The sequence below is a fragment of the Microcebus murinus genome, chromosome 4 (assembly GCF_040939455.1).
Source record: "Microcebus murinus isolate Inina chromosome 4, M.murinus_Inina_mat1.0, whole genome shotgun sequence".
Taxonomy (NCBI): domain Eukaryota; kingdom Metazoa; phylum Chordata; class Mammalia; order Primates; family Cheirogaleidae; genus Microcebus; species Microcebus murinus.
Window position 1 is genome coordinate 53,233,981 of NC_134107.1, and position 17,553 is coordinate 53,251,533.

General features: G+C 38.4%; 2 protein-coding genes across 2 annotated transcripts in view; one reads left to right on the forward strand and one right to left on the reverse strand.

Annotated features, from left to right (window-relative positions):
* The window catches only part of EIF3F (eukaryotic translation initiation factor 3 subunit F), a 288,155-nt gene that overhangs the window by 73,610 nt on the left and 196,992 nt on the right, over positions 1 to 17,553 (reverse strand). The gene's annotated exons all lie outside the window — the stretch shown is intronic.
* LOC105881944 (olfactory receptor 10A3) lies at positions 6,463 to 7,407 on the forward strand. Its single transcript, XM_012783938.2, has one exon. The coding sequence runs from the start codon at positions 6,463 to 6,465 to the stop codon at positions 7,405 to 7,407; it is 945 nt and encodes a 314-aa protein (XP_012639392.2).

Genomic DNA, 17,553 nt, shown 5'->3' on the forward strand with positions numbered 1-17,553 from the left:
ACTCTGATGAAAGAAGTCAAAGAAGCTCTAAATGAATGGAGAGATATCCTGTGTTTATGGATAGGAAGGCTCAATATTGTTAGGATGTTAGCTTTCCCCACCATGATCTATAGATTTAATGCAATCCAAACCAAGGTCCCAGCAAGTTACTTTGTGGACATGGATAAACTGATTTTAAAGTTTATATGGAAATGCAAAAGACCCAGGATAGGCAATAATATATTAAAGACGAACATAATTGGAGGACTGACACTACCTAATTTCAAGACTTACTAGAAAGCCACAGTAATCAATAGTGTGGAATTGGTGAAATAGTACACAAATCAACAGAGGAGAAGACAGAGCCAGAAATAAACCTACAGAAATATAGTCAACTGATCTTAGACAAAATAACAAAGACAATTTAATGGATAAAGCATAGTCATTTCAACAAATGGTGCTGAAATGACTGGACATCCACAGATCAAGAGAAAATATTTGAGAACACATATTTGATAAAATACTTGTATCAAAAAATATACAAATATGTCTCAAAACTCAATAATAATGAGCATGGTGGTTTATGCCTATAATCCTAGTACTCTGGGAGGCTGAAGGAGAAGGATTGCTAGAAGTCAGGAGTTCGAGACCAGCCTGAGCAAGAGTGAGATCTCATCTCTACAAAAAGCAGAAAAATTAGCAGGACATATGGGTATGTGCCTCTAGTCACATTTACTTGGGAGGGTGAAGAGGAGGATTGTTTAAGCCCAGGAGTTTGAGATTGCAGTGAGCTATGATGACACCACGGTACTCTAGCCAGGGTAACAGAGTGAGACCCTGTCTCAAAAACAAAACAAAACTCAATAAGCATAAAAACAATTAACAAGTGGGAAAAGCCCTCAACATAGAAGGATAATAGCAGGCTAAAAAGAGAGAAAAAAATAATTTAAAAAAAGAAATTAAAAAATTAAAAAAAAAGTGGGTGAAAGATCTGCATAGGCATCTCACTAAAGAAGATATACAGGCCGGGCGCTGTGGCTCACGCCTGTAATCCTAGCTCTTGGGAGGCCGAGGCGGGCAGATTGCTCAAGGTCAGGAGTTCAAAACCAGCCTGAGCAAGAGCGAGACCCCGTCTCTACTATAAATAGAAAGAAATTAATTGGCCAACTGATATATATATATAAAAAAATTAGCCGGGCATGGTGGCGTATGCCTGTAGTCCCAGCTACCCGGGAGGCTGAGGCAGAAGGATCACTCGAGCCCAGGAGTTTGAGGTTGCTGTGAGCTAGGCTGACGCCACGGCACTCACTCTAGCCTGGGCAACAAAGGGAGACTCTGTCTCAAAAAAAAAAAAAAAAAAAAAAAAAAAAGAAGATATACAGATGGCAAACAAACATTTGCAAATATGCTAAACTTCATATGTTATTAGAGAATTACAGATTAAAATCATGAGAAGATATTATGACACCATTAATAGAATGGCTAAAATCCCAAACACTGACAATACTAAATGCTGATGAAGATGTGGAGTGATGGGAACTCTAATTTACCATCGGTCAGAATGCAAAATTGTACAGCCACTTTAAAAGAGAGTTTGGCAGCTTCTTACAAAGATAAACATAGTTGTACCATGTGTAAGATCCAGCAATCACGCTCATAGATATTTACTCAAGCGATTTGGAAATGTGTCCCCACAAAATCCTGCATATGAATATCTATAGCAGTTTTATTCATAATCACCCCCAAGTTGGAAGTATCTAAGATGTCCTTGAATAGGTGAGTGGACAAACTGTTGTACATTAATACAATGAAATATTACTCAGTGATTAAAAAAATGATTCTCTAGCAGGCAGACTCAGAGGAAGATAAAAGAAATGAGCTATTGAGGCATGAAAAGATTTGAAGGAATCTTACATGCAATTACTAAGTGAAAGAAGCCCGTCTGAAAAGGCTACCTACTATATGTTTCCAAATATATGACATTCTGGAAAGTTGAAACCACGGAGACAGTACAAAGGTCAGTGGTTGCCAGGGGTTCAGGGAGAGTGGGGGACAAATGACTGGGTGGAAGCACAGGCACTTCTATGGCAGCAACACTATTTTGTATGATACTATAATGATGGATACATGACATTATGCATTTTTCAAAACCCATAGAACTGAGCAATACAAAGAGTGAACTGTAATGTAAACTGTGGCCTGTAGTTAATAATAGTGTATTGGTTCATCAATTATAACAAATGTACTGTGCTAATGCAATATGTTCATAATAAGGGAAATCTTGTGTAGGGGTGGTGATTGTGGAGAGGATATATGGAAATTTTCTGTAGTTTTTTAAAAATAAGCTTTCTTGAGGTATAATTGCTGTACAATAAACTGCACGCGTTTAATGTACACAATGATGAATTTAGCCATATGCATACATCTGTGAAACCATCACCACGATCAAGGTAATTAAACATAACCAGAACTTCCTAAAGTTCTCTTGTGTCCTGTTATTCTTTTATGTGATAATAACACTTAACATGAGAGGTTTTTTGTGAAATTTTTTTTTTTAGAGACAGGATCTCCTCTGTCACTCAGGTGGGAATGCGCAATCATAGTTCACTGCAGCTTTGAACTCCTGAGCACAAGTGAGCCCACAGCCTTGGCCTCCCAAGTAGCTGGGACTACAGGTGTGCACCACCACATCTGGCTAATTTTTAAATTTTCTGTAGAGATGGGGGGGGTCTCACTATGATGCCCAGGCTGGCCTCAAACTCCTGGCCCTCCTACCTAAGCATCTGGAAGCACTGGGATTACGGGTGTGAGCCACTGCATCCTGCACCTTTAAAAAAAATTTTAAAGTATATAATACAGTATTATTGACTATAGGTGGGAACTCAGTTAAATTTTTTTCTAAACCTAACATTGCTCTAAAAAAAACTCTAAGGAAATCTCAATAAAGTGTGGCTTTTAGTTAATAAAAAAGTGGTTAACTTTTCTTCACTGATATATAGGATATTAAAAAATATTCTGGGTATCAGGTCCTTTAATACTAATCAGTTATGTATTATACATATCTCCTCTCATTTTTTGGCTCATTTTTTCAGTCTCTTGAGGTCTTTTGATAAAGGAGTCCTTAATTTATTCATTTTTTCTTTTATGATTAGTGATTTTATTTCCTGTTTAAGAACCGTTTCCCATTCCAAGACTATAAAATATTCTTCTATGTAAGCTTCCAGGAAGTCTTCACTCACACCCACATCCCGTCCTCCCTGCTCCACTGTGCCTGTTTACCAACATTCATTCAGTCTCTGCTTTCGTGTCTCAGTGGGCGAGGTCATGGTGGAATTGAGTCTCCTGTGTGAAGAGGTGTGTATTCCCTGTGGAAACCTGGAGGAGTGATGCTTCTAGTCTGTGTAGCTGAGGTTCCTTTTCTCCATACAGGAGAGTCTGTATAAATTGAGTGTCAGTTCTCCAGAGAAGGTTTCTCTCAGGGCATAGAATTCAATGCTGTACAGTATTAGCAATATAAAATCAATGCATTGAATCACTAAGTTGTATTTATGGGAGTATTTTTTAACTAAACAGGTGAAATATTTGATTAAGGGTGAGAATTAGGGACATTCACTAGATAAAGAACTGCAGATTCTGCTTTGGCACTTGGGCTACCATCCATAGTTCTTCTCACTGATTATTGGAGGTACTTATCAAGTGATAAGCCAGTGCTCAGGTAAGAAAGTCAATTGCTATGCTTTTCATATTTGCTTAAAAGTTTGGGCAATAATTAGATCTTTAATTACTTTGCTTGCACAAATCATTGATTGGTAGAGTTATGTAGTTGAGGGGACAGGAGTTAGGGCCAATCATGCAGAAAGATAAAATCCAGAGAAAGGAGTTATTTGCTCAAGGTCAGACAGAAAGTTCATGCTGGAACTAGTAGAAAATGCCAGTGAACAAGCCAAGTCAGCATTAGTTTGGACAATATGTTAAAGGCAAAAGATGGAGCATATGAGTTCAGTTTCTAAAAATGACTCATGAAAGCAGTCATTTAGATTTGTTCAACAATTTGCTTTATCAGCTCCCTATAATTTGTCTACTTTCAATAAGATACTCAAATTTTTCCATTTTACAAACTTATTTGGTTTTATAAGTTTGGAGCTGAGTATGTAGTTTTGTCTATTAGAAATGATACTTAAATGGTTTATTCCTGCTAAGTCCATTATTTAATTTTAGTAGATTTTTTGACATCCAAAATACATTATTTTACTTAATACAGACATTTGCTTTTAATATATCACTGTGAACATACTTAGTAAACCAACTTGCCTTTTACTCTCAGCTGAGGTCCTAATGATCTGAACTCATGACATTCCAAGTCTTCAGCTTGCTGTAGCCTTTTGTCCCCTTGCTTCCTCATGTCCCGCAGTGAAATTCTGCTGGTTTTCAAATGCCAGTAGGCCTCTACTCTACTACCAAGATGTCATCGAATACTTTGGCCTTGAGCAAGGCAGCCTTCTTCCTTATGCTGTTCTCCTTCTGCCTAACAACCCACCATGACTTCCTGTGATTATGGATTTTCACCCTCACTTTCCATTACGAAGTAATCTTGTCCTCACTTAAATTTCTAAAGCGATTGTTACCACTATGTTTCTCCTTAAATCCCAGCCTGAGAGGCAGGTATTATATTCTACTGATAAGGGGAGACCTTGAAGGTTCTGGGAGAGAGGATGATACTATTTTGACAGGGGTTTGAGGTACAGATGGAGGAGAAGGTATAAAATGTGGAGAAACCAGTTATGGTTCCATTTAACGATGGGGAGCTGAAGGGGAGAAAAGGGGCAGTGTCAGTGGAGATGGGTTTGTTGAGGCCAGAGGGATTCCAGATTTTGAAGACATGTAGGCTCTGACAGTGAATAGAATACTGGGTCAGGGGAGTTGCTCTGGGGCAGGTGTCCTCAAACTACCACCAGCAGGCCACACGCGGGCCACCTAGCACATTTATCTGGCCCTCTGGGTGTTTTTGCCACCACTGCCTGTCCTGCTTAGCAGCCGACTTGTCCCAGGCCCACAGTGCGCACTCTCCAATGGTCTGAGGGTCAGTGAACTGGCCCCCTGTTTAAAAAGTTTGAGAACTCCTGCTCTGGGGGATAGTGGGGAGAACTGAGTGCTTCGCCCAGAGAGGGGCTTTGGAAGAACAGATGGACTGGGAAGAAAATGGCCAGCTCTGCATGGGACAGTTTGGCTCAAAGTGACTCCGACAGCCCATGTGCCTCCAAATGCCCACCCACAGAGATTCCACTTCCCTTCAGCAGCCCCCATGTGAATGGAGCAGAGGCCTGCAGCCTCTAGATTTCTGTCAACAAATTGGATACACACATTTGCCCAAGCCATAAGGGATATCTAGGGTTATTTTCTTGCTCCCAACCTGAGTGCAGGGAAAGGCAGAGACTCACCTTGAAGGTAGTAGCACAGCTCCAGTTCCAGTCTAGCTCCCAATCCAGTGGTATTTCCAGCCTGACAAAGGACCCTAAATTCTTAGAAAAGCTAGGGATGTGGTAGGTGCTCAAACAGCATTTGTTGAGTGGGTAAAGAGTTAACGAACTTCCGTGTGTGTGTGTGTGTGTGTGTGTGTGTGTGTGTGTATACAGAAAGAGAGAGAGAGAGAGAGAGAGAGAGAGAGATGGTTTAAACTTTAAACCATGGATCAAAATGACCCTAAATGGTATTTTCTACAGCCCTGAAAACCATGTTATGGTCACCAGGATGGGCCATGGAGAACTAACCTCTAAAATTTCCCATGGATGCAAATGTTAATGTGATTAGTCAGGTCCAGGCAGGCCAGCAATCAATATATTTGAAATCCAATTTACTTATGTTTATCTAAGATAAGTGCAGCTGAAGTTCAATTCCTTTTGATTGTTTCTGTATCCATTTAGATGTATTATTTGAATTTTTCTTCTTTAACAAAGTAATATAATGCATTTTGAACTTGGAACTTATAATATATATTCATCAAAATGTGCTTTAAGATTTAATTATTAGTTTTAAATTTTCCTGCATATTTTTGGTATTTGTCTCATTTGGTACTATTTATTTTAAAACTCATTTATAAATATAGAATTAAAATAAACACAGAATTGAATAAATCAATATAATGGACATTGGATTCCAAATAATATATTTTTGTGTGTTTTTAAAATAGGTTTAAGTTTCAACCTATATAGCAAAAAAGTTGCTAGACCACATCTACTATTACTTTGTACTTTTAGAACAAGATTTTTGAGGCAAAATTCTTCATTTCTTTTTCATATTTTAAAGATTCACTATTACAAGTTATTGACCACTCTTCAAAATTGCCAACTTGAAGTTCGGTCAAAATGAGCGAACTTCATCACATCTTCTGTCAAGAATTCCAGACTTGAACTCACAGCTATAATACTGTGATTTCATACTTTACAGTCTATGTTGGTAAACACAATATGAAGCTCAACTACTAAAATGAAAAGGCAAAATCAAAGCTCTGTGGTTGAATTCATCCTTTTGGGGTTTTCTAACTTTCCTGAACTCCAGGAGCAGCTCTTTGGGGTTTTCTTGGTGATTTACCTGGTGACCCTGATGGGAAATGCCATCATTATAGTCATCATCTCCCTGGACAAGACCCTCCACGTTCCCATGTACCTGTTCCACCTGAACTTATCTGTGGTGGACTTGAGTTTCAGTACAGTCATCATTCCTGAAATGCTGGTGGTTCTCTGCACTGAGAAAACTAGGATTTCTTTTGTGAGCTGTTTTGCACAGATGTATTTCACTCTTCTTTTTGGTGGGACTGAATGTTTTCTCCTGGGGGCAATGGCTTATGACCGATTTGCTGCAATTTGTCATCCTCTGAACTACCCTATGACTATGAACAAAATAGTTTTTATGAAATTAGTAATGTTCTCCTGGGTGTCAGGGATCATGGTGGCTACTGTGCAGACCACATGGGTATTCAGTTTTCCCTTTTGTGGCCCCAATGAAATTAATCATCTCTTTTGTGAGACTCCCCCAGTGCTGGAGCTTGCATGTGCAGACACCTTCTTGTTTGAAATCTATGCCTTCACAGGCACCATTTTGATTGTTATGGTACCTTTCTTGTTGATCCTCTTGTCTTACATTCAGATTCTTTATGCCATCCTGAAGATGCCATCAACCACTGGGAGGCAAAAGGCCTTTTCCACCTGTGCCTCTCATCTCACATCTGTGACCCTGTTCTATGGCACAGCCAACATGACTTATTTGCAACCCAAATCTGGCTACTCACCAGAAACCAAGAAACTGATGTCATTAGCTTACACTTTGCTTACTCCTCTGTTGAATCCACTTATCTACAGCTTGAGAAATAGTGAGATGAAAAGGGCTTTGGTGAAATTATGGAGAAGAAAAGTGTTTTTACACACAGCGTGACTGTGTTGAGAAGCCATGTGCTATTTGATCACTGCCCAACTGAAGTCCATTTAAATTTAACAAATGGTGCAAACAGATTACATATTTGGGGATGATAATCTTTTGTGTTTTTAATATTTGAAAATATAGCAGGGTATCCCTCTTCTTCAATAAAGTTGTTGTGGTCATTTTTTTAAATAAATATATAAGTTTTCATAACATGTCATATAATAATCTAGTCTATTCATCCATTTCTCTGTTATGAACATCCAGGTCATTACTGGATTATTACCATTAAGATTATGCTTCAATAAACACCTCGTTTCATATATTTATATGTCCTGATGTCTTTATGCCTGTCTGATAGTTTCATTAAAGGAGGACTGATGGGATGAAGAGTATGTGTAGTTATACATTTTAATAGCTATTGCAGAATTAATTTTCAAAATGATTGTAGCTTCCTCAGACTGACCTGAAGGCCCACTGTGCTTCACTAACAGAGTAGAGCATCAGAAACCAACAAGTAGAGTGATGAGTTTTGTATCTGGAGTGATAATCTGTTCTATGAATGGGCAAAAAAAGTGCATCTATTTTTGGGGGTCCCAAACTGGTTCTACCTCACAAACTCACACATATTATAACTCAAAACTGAATTTCCCTTGGTATTTTTATCCAATGTCAGTTACCAGAAAACTAGATGGGAACTTTCCTAAATTGTCACTTGATAATATTAATCTTTTTTACTTAAAGACCACTGTTTTAGAGACTTTCTTTAAATATCTAGTTGTAGGCCAAATTCCCCACTCACTTTGTTTAGAAACAATGAATGGTTCATTTTTTGTTGTTATTTGTTGTGGGAAACCAAAGCAATTAATTATTTGTACCTATTTTCTATGGCATTTGAGTCACATCACTGTGTGGCCTGTCCCAGAATGAATAATTTTACATGTTGGAAACATTGGAACATTTCATGTTTGACTCATTTGTTAATGTTGCTGTTGGAGAATGGTGAGGAATGCTTATTGAATTTATATCACATGAGCTCCTTCTGACTTTAGTTTCTGCCCCAGGGATGGCAGTAAAGGGGTAAAATGCTACTCACATTTGAAGTTGCCATTCAGTTGTGAGAAAAACCATTTTTCATTTACAATGTCTTCTATCAAAAATAAGAAAAGGAGGTGCAAAACGAATTGGATTTTCACAAAAAGAAACTTCATCAGAGGGTTGAAACAAGTTTGAGTAATATTTCAATGCCATAGAATATTCTTTTTGTTAGAGCTTTTAAATAGGCTTTAGCAAATCCTTTCATGAGATTCTGTCATTTGTTGTTCTGGAGTTTCCTTCCCATTGCACTTAGAGAGATCAATTAAATAAAGCCTTTTAGGAAGAAAAGTTTTCGAAAGCCCAAATCCAAACACAATACACAGCTTTTTATAAATTTTAAATTTTACTCAGTTCATTTGTGCATTCATAGATTGAGTCAATTAAAGTTTTTGTTCAGAGTACTCACTGTACTGTCTCTGGAAAACTACAGTCTCTGCCCTTGAGGAATTCACAATTTATTGGAAGATCACTCAATTCTAGAAGATTACTGGAGTCAGCTGTTCCCTTTTTCTCTGTCTCTAGTGAGAAGCAAAGGTTGAACTGGCATGCTTTGGTTACATATTTGATGATTTCAGAGACACAGTGAATCTCTATGTGATAATAACTTTGGCAAAAATCAGCTAGTTCAAAGGGACTCATGATTCCAAAAGGACTTTATGATTCTACTCTGAATAGCAGCAATTCTGGTAACACCAGCTTTCATCTCATGCCAGCTAGTAGGACTGATGCTGGACACCATGCTTTCCTGGTTTTGAAGTTAACCCCAAGATTTCTAACCACAATCAATATGGACAGGGAAAAATGTGAACGTTAAAAATGTAAATCTTATGATGACTTTGCTCAAAATATTTCAATGGGCTTCTATAACATTTAGGATTTTTTTAAAAAGGCTTTTCACATTGCATAGGAAGCCAAGCTCTATTTGTTCCCTGCTATACTTCCTACTATTTCGTGCTATCTTTTCTGCCCCCTCACCCACTCATTCATTCACTTGCCTGTTCTGGTGTAAGTTCTGCTTCTAGTTCATAAGTCATTCTCACAGCCTGGCCTGATGCTGTCAAAGCATTTATTTCTCTCCATCTCATGTTTCTCACTCCAGTTACGAGCTGTTTAATCCTCATTTCTTCAGATATTCTTAAAATGCCATTTCCTTCTGATGGCCTTACTTGACCTTCCAAGCCTCAACTTTCCTTCCCAAACCATTCTTTCTGCGAACACCTGGTCCTTCCTTCATAGCCCTTTATCTTTATTTTCTATCATAGGATGGGCTTTCCTTCTTCTTAGTGGTACTTGGCACTGGTTGCTAAGAAGATAAACACAAGTGTTTGTAATGTGACACACAGGCACCCTTAGCTTAGCAGGATAAAGTGCAGGAGAAATGCCCCAAGAAGCTAATCTTCACAGCATAAAATATGATGTGTTTTTTTTTTCCCCAAAGACTTCACCCTGAGGCCAGGCCATCTTCCCTCCATCTAAAGAGTTTTAACTGCCCCCACCCATTCCTCAACAGAGGGAAGCAGAAGAAAACTGGAAAAATGAACAGCACATAAGTTGGGGTAGTGAAATTGTTTTTATAAAATTAATTAAAACCAAATTTCTAGTATTTTAACAAGCATATATGTCTTGAAGATGCACAGCTAAACATTAACCAGCTCTTGCCCCATGACCCACTCCTTATAGCTGTTTAGTGCTTAAGAGTCATGAAGCCTTTTGTCACAAAGTCCTATAACTTCCCTTAATTGCTCCTATAGAGCAACTATAGACAACTCTTTAATGTTAAGCCTAAGACTGTTTTCTAAGATATTTTCCAGACCCTGCATTCCAATGAGCCAGCTGATGCCAGCTGATTCTGTGATCTCTGCCCGTGAACTGATTCAGCACGAGAATGTAGCTTCTACATCCCTATAATTTCAGCCCTCTCACCTAGCCAATCAGTTATGCCAACTCCCTAGTCCCCTGGCCAAGACCCCATTCATGCAGTTTCGAGATGTTAGAGGTGGTGCTGTTCAGTCTTTTCCCACTGTGGACCTTGTATCAGTTTGCAATATATAACATAACCTGAAACAAAAGACTATTTTGAAATTCTTTCTGGTTTTCCATTTATGGTTGTCTGGTTAATGTTAAGTACATCTTGTAGATCCCATTTCTCTCTTTTCTGTTATAAGGGGCTGATTAGCTTGAGCTTTCTTCATACACCTAAATATGTGATGTGTTTAATGTTGATTGTCACATTTGATAATAAATTCTATGGGGACAGTGACTGTATGAATTTGTTCACACTGTGAACCACCTGCCTAACACAGTGCCTGGGACAGAGTAGGGGTTTTAGAAATACATTTTTTTGAATTAATAAAAAAAGAGTGCAGTCTGGGCAAGATGCTAGCTTCAACATTTGAAGCAGACTCAGGGCATAGGATAGGAACAGGGCTTGAAGAGGCTAGTCATGGAGCAGTCCTCAGGAGGAAGCCTTCACTGTGTATCACAGCCGAAGGGTAGTGAATGGAGAGAGTTTTTAACCAACTGCTTCTTGCATTTATGCCAAGTTACCCTCAGTGTACCTTTGTTGCTTTCAGCCCTCAGATGACATGGCCAATCTCAGTAATGTAGGTTCACCAGTCAGCTTCAAAAATATTGGGGATTTCTCCCCCAGTTACAAGGAGGTTCCCTTTTTTGCAATATAGAATATGATATATTTGTCATGGAGTTTCAGTATTTCAGATTTAGGAGCAGCCTTAGGACCTTAGGGACCATCTGGTGTTTAATCCTCCTAGAATATGCTCAACAAGTGGTTGTCTCAAATCTTGAATTCTTCTCTTGATGGGGAGCTCTTTGACTCCTGAGGCAGCCCAGTGCACTTTGCTAGGGTGGAGAGGGAGTATCCACATTCTCTTTGAGTCCAAAGCAGGGTGGTTGTTTATAGTCCCTGGATGGTCTCTGGACTGACTGCCAACCAGACATGAGATCAGGGATCACTAACATTTGTGCAAAAAACTCAGTACCCTCTCTCTCTTCCTATCTATGTCTCTCTCTCTTCATTTGCTGATCCAACTTTTAGTCCTAAAAGCATATGCTTATGATACAATAGTACCTCTAAAATTTGAATGATGGTTGTAGGCTGTTGTAGTTTGAATTTTTGGTGGTAGTCTGTGTTTATTGATTTCTTTGCATCACTTACTTTTGGAAGGCAGGTGGAATGAGGTTAAGTTTTGTGGGGAGCTGCATTTCTCATTAAGTGGTTTATTGATAGAATGAGGATCATGTGTGTTTTAGTACTTTATGTTTTTGTTATAATATATTGTGTTTCACAGTTGTCAAGAAAAAGAAAATAGCACTCAACTGTTCAAGACTACAATAATCATATCAAGTGGGAAAATAATAAGAATAAATTTTAATTAAGTTTCAACATATGGATTGAGTTATTTATTATTGTATATTTGATACTATTCAAATTAGCATAATATGTTTTTAAAAATAATCTGAATAAATTGATATTGTGATATGAATTAGTATTAGGTATACATATCCTGCCAAATGTAGGGGTGTCATTGTAATTTGTGCATATTATTTGGAGAGAGGCAATGCATACATGTATCTGTGATAGTCAAATTATTTTTTTAGTTTATGATTGTTTAACAGATACCAAGAGATTTTTTTAAGGTCTTTATTACATATTGAAGTCTGCTTAGACATCTCAATTGCTCATTGGTATTATTGCAATTCACATAGAATTGACTGAATTTTGTTTAAGAATTTACAATAAGAAAACAGATCTCACACATGTTAATGAGGATGGAAAAAAAAACAAGAAATAGGATCACATTAATGCTAAATGTTTATGAGTGTATATGTACATTGTCTATTCACTGATTTGTGATTTTCTTTTTTTTTTTACATTTTTTTTTTTTTATTATTTTCTCTGTCATCGTCTGACTGCATGATTTGTGATTTTCTTGAGGAGATACACACTATCACTAGTAAATTTGAATGGCCTTGGGCAATGGGAGTCCATGCTGATTAGGCTCTTGCAAAATCTTTACCTCTGTTGCTAGGCCACCTTGTTCTTGGGGGCACCATGCCAGCACTGGGGTGACTGCTGACAGAAATAGGCTAATATCAACTGGCTGAGACATTTTATCTATTGATTTAGTCTTATTGTGGGATACAAAGACCTTCATGCCCACTCCATCAACATGCACATACCCTAGACCTCCTTGCTGTCAAAGTTCCTATCTTTTCTCCCTATATCAAGTCAATGAACTCTTTCTTATCCAGTTTTGTTTACCAGCCTTTTAGTCCAGCCCCATCAGAATCCGGTACCACGAGTTTTCCTCTGGCCCCTATTGGTGCAGGTATGCTAGATCTTTCAGCTCCCCTGTGGTATAATCCCTTTCTTCCCTTGACTGTCCCAGTGTGTTCCTGGCTGTGTTGTGCTATGAGAACCCTATTTATAGGCCTGGTGTTGAGGAAAGGAGGTGAAGGCAGTTCCTGATGGAGCACCTCTTCTATAGTCTTCTGCATTTACTTGGGCAGCAGGGGAGTGGGATGGTTGTGTCATCCCTGCAGTATCCAGAGGTATGGATATCCTGAAAGCCAAAATCTTTGGAGGTATCCAACCAGAAATCCCATTCCATGTGTCAAAGCCTTAGATTTTTACACCTCTGACTCCAATTGGGGCACAACATATCTATCTTGATTAAGCACGTGGCTAGCTTTCAAGTATAGCCACTGTGACTACTGAATCCTGATTAGCAATTCAGGTGTTTCTGCTTGCCTGTTGCAAGAGATGAGGACCTCTTTGTGAACTACTGAAAGGCTCTCTGCTCTCATACTTTTTTTTCTATGCTTTGTCTGTAGAACTCATCTCTTGCTATTCATCTGCAGATCAGTGCAATTCAGTAATGTCTGAGTCCATTTGTGTTGCTAGAAAGCAGGTGTCCTCAAACTATGGCCTGCCCATTTGTTTTCTTACTTCAAAATAAGATATGTGCAGTGTGAATAGGAATTTGTTCATAGTTTTTTTTTTTAACTATAGTCCAGTCCTCCAATGATCTGAGGGACAGTGAACTGGGCCCCTATTTAAAAAGTTTGAGGACCCCTGCTATAAAGGATTACCCTGGGTAATTTAATAATATAAAGAAAGAAGGTTTTGGCTCACAGATCTGCAGTCTATACAAGAAGCATGGTGCTGGCATTTGCATCTGGTGAGGGCCTTGACCGGCATCCACTTACGGTGGAAGGTAAAGGGGAACCAAGTATAGAGATCACATGGGGAGAGAGGAAGCATGAAACAGAGGGGGGAGGTGTGCAGCTCTTTTTAACATCCAGCTCTAATGGGAACTAACAAAGTAAGACCTGACTCACTGAACCCTTCCAGGGCATTATTCTATTCATGAGGGACCTGCCCCCATGATCCACTCACCTCCAGATAGGCCCTACCTCCGAAAATGGGGATCAGATTTCAACATGAAGTTTGGTGGTCAAATATCCAAATTATAGGAAGTAACAACCATATAATTCTAATATCCTTATGATTATCATCCCTTCACTGCCCATGAACATTTCATTGCCTGAATTGTTGCATTGGCCAGTGCATTTACCTCCATGTGACATAATTCCAAGTCACCATTCCTTGAAAGTTTTGATCACTAAACTGCTATGTTGTTCCAGGAGTTGTCTGCACTCCACATACCAATTGGGATGGGAATCTTCCTGGCTAGCTAGGTCCTCAAGATGCAGTCTCCAAACCCTATTTTATTGCCTACTTTCACTGACAACTTTGAGTACCCTGTGTGCTGGTTGGGGTTTCTAGGAAGCAGACACTGAGATGGATTTAGGAATGCAAACACCTGAGGAAGAAAAGGGGCTGAAACAGGATTGGAGGAGGAGCCCTCTGACTGCCAAGCGGACCTTGCATAGTCTTCTTGGAGCCTACAGAGAGCTCTGCATTTGTCTATTAAAGGTATCCTGCATGGGTCCTCAATGCCAGATCCTTGCTTAGTCATTGACTGAGGCCTCCAAGAAGAGGGACCTTGGCCTAGAAGCCGAGGTGTTAACAACAGTCAGCTAACCACATACTTTCCAATTTGCAACAAGTCTTTTCTTATGGAGGAATGTGAGCAGTGCATCTCCATGTCTGCCACAATGTAACTAAAGAATTCAGTGCATGTATGCTTTAAATTGGAAGAGAGAAAGTATGTATTTGGAATGACAAAGACTCCACTAGTTGGAAATCAATGCTACTTAATGTGGATTTTGTCTGTAGCTACAGCAGATAAAAACAAAAGAGTATGGGTATTATATGCATGTCAATACCATTTACAGGGTATACAGTAGAAAGTATTTAGTAGGTTAGAAATTATAAATACAAGTATACATTAGTCATTGTTGCTAATTGAATATGCATAAAAAATAGTTGAAGTGACAGGCACCCTGGCTTAGTGGAAACACTGGGAACATGCAACGAGAGTTAAATAAACCTGATTTTTAATACTGGTTCTGCCATCTTCTAGGGTCTTGCTCATGTTACTTCTCTTTTCTGAGCATTAGCTTCTTCATTTATAAAAGTATGATTATGATAATGGTAATGATGATGATTATACTACTATTACTTCCATTTAGAGTTACTATAAGGTTCAGGTATAATAACAATAATATCAGTAGTAATTATAGTACTCTCTATAATAAAAAAACTGTTCACAGATCGGAGCTCTTGTATGTTAGCCATTGTTTCAATGTTCTTAATATCCTCTAATTTAATCATTGCAAAAATTTTAAGAGATAGATACTATTCACATCTTCATTCCTTGAATCAATTCTTTAAATATTTTTAATCCCTTAGGGACACCAATTATACATGTACTGGATTTTTTCCATTAGCTTTTCAAGTCTGTATTTTTTACTCTAATTATTAATATTTTAAATTTTATTCATTTCTGTTTTATTTTCCTTGATTACTTTTCCTTTTATTTCCAACTATATTTTAACAGTGTCTATTTTCTTTTTCTATGTTTTCAGTTTGGACATATTTATGATTTTTAAAAATTAAAAGCCTTCTTCAAGTTCTTCTAGTTAAGATTTTATCAGTTTCTATTATTTTATCATATCTTCCCTGAACACATATATTTTTTGTTTTGTGCTGTTCTTTTATAGAGTTTTAAAAATGCTTAGCCACATTTTTGTTGTCAATTTTCATCTTCTCCATGGGAACTTTGCTTTAGTTCCCTATACATAGTCTCTATACATCATTTGGTTTTCCTGTTCCTCTTCTGTTCTGTGTGTTACTCTGATGTGGGTTGACTTTTAATTATCTACCATGTTTGAAAAGGTATGTTCTTCCTTGACCCATTGTCTGCTGAATATTTGTTTGGAGAAAGGGCCAGGCCCTGTTCCAAGTCAGCACGAATTATCCACAGTTAGCAGAAACATTCTTTACAAAATGGCTACTCAAAAGTGGGTCAGACATACTTCATGAATTCCAATCTGCATTTTAATAAGATCCCCAGGTGACTTGGATGCACTTCTAAGTTTGAGAAGACCTGCTGCATAACATAGCATTAATCTTTATAATAAAGATGAATTATTTTTCCTCTACTGCTCAGATCAGATAATTAGAGCTCACATTATTTCCTATTATGTTATTGACAGATAGCCTCCTGAAACAATGGTACATTTGTGTGATCCGTTGTTCATCCATGCTTATGTGTGTCAATTATGTCAAAGCAGGTCCAGGAAAGCCATTATTACAAGCCTATCCATGTTGTTCTCATGGATGCAAGTAAGACGATTTGGGGTTTTGACCTACAGGGTGTGCCAGCACGATGATTCTCAAATATTAGTGTGTGTCAGAATGTAAGAGTGAAAACATTTCACCTCCTTCCTCTTAGGGTCCCTCCTGAGTCTGAGAATTAAGTTGTAAGACAGATTAACAGGAGAAATGTAAATAAGAAGTTTTATGTGTCATGGGAGCGCTCATAAGGAAATGAAGACCCGAAGATGCACTTAGAGTCAATTACACTGATTTGGACGAAGAAGAGTAAGCTGTGAAGAAGCAACCGAATTATGTCGGGAGGTTTAAAAGATAAATTAACACTCTTGTCTGGGTGACAGAGAGAGACCTTGTCTCTCAAAAGTATGTAAATAAATAAGAGATAAGTTATTTTAACAAGTTTTGTATGGAATTCTCTTGGTCTCAACTTCTTCTGGATGATAAGGATGTTTCATTTTTCACATGGGAATTTCATCTCCTGTTTTTAAGAAACAGCATGTTCCTGCAGGGTCCAAGAAAGAAAAACATACAAGAGAAACAGCACGAAGGTCATGAAGGTCAGAGTGATCTTGCACCTGCTGTCTTTCAAGTGCCTTTAATTTAAATACTCAATATGTCAGACTAGCATCACTTTAGCGCTTCTCAAATCAACTGAACTGATTTTTTTATTTTTATTTTTTTTGAGACAGAGTCTTGTTCTGCTTCTCCTGCTAGAGTACAGGGCAGCTCCCTGCAGCCTTGAACTCCTGGGCTCAAGCGATCCTTCTGCCTCAGCTTCCCCACTATCTGGTAGTACAGGTGTGCACCACCAAGCTTTGCTAATTGAAATTTTGTGTGTGTGTGTGTGTGTGTGTGTGTGTGTGTGTGTGTAGATGGGATCTCACTATGTTGCCCAGTCACAAACTGATATTAAAAGGCAGATGGTTGGGCTTCACAGAGTGTCTGTTTAAGTAAATCTGCAGTGGGGTTGGGTAATGTGCATTTTTAACAAGTTCCCTGGGGGTTCTGAGGCTGCTGACCCAGGGACCACACTGTGGGAACCACTCTAGAGACCCTGCTCTTCTAGCTTAGCCTGCTGCAATCCCTCTGAATGGCACACACCTTATTTCATGTCACAGTGTTTGGCAGTCCTTTCTCCTATTGTAATTTAGGTTAAGATATGTCCTAGTTTTTTTAAAATACAAAGTTTAGGTTTATTTTTCTCATTAATTTTGTTGTTTGGGGGTAATTTGTTAAAGGAAAGTGCCATCTTCACCTTGCCATTTAAAAACTTGTATTTTAGCCGGGCACAGTGGCTC

Excerpts from the sequence above, each read along its gene's own strand:
- LOC105881944 (XM_012783938.2), top strand. The coding sequence starts at position 6,463 with ATGAAAAGGCAAAATCAAAGCTCTGTGGTTGAATTCATCCTTTTGGGG.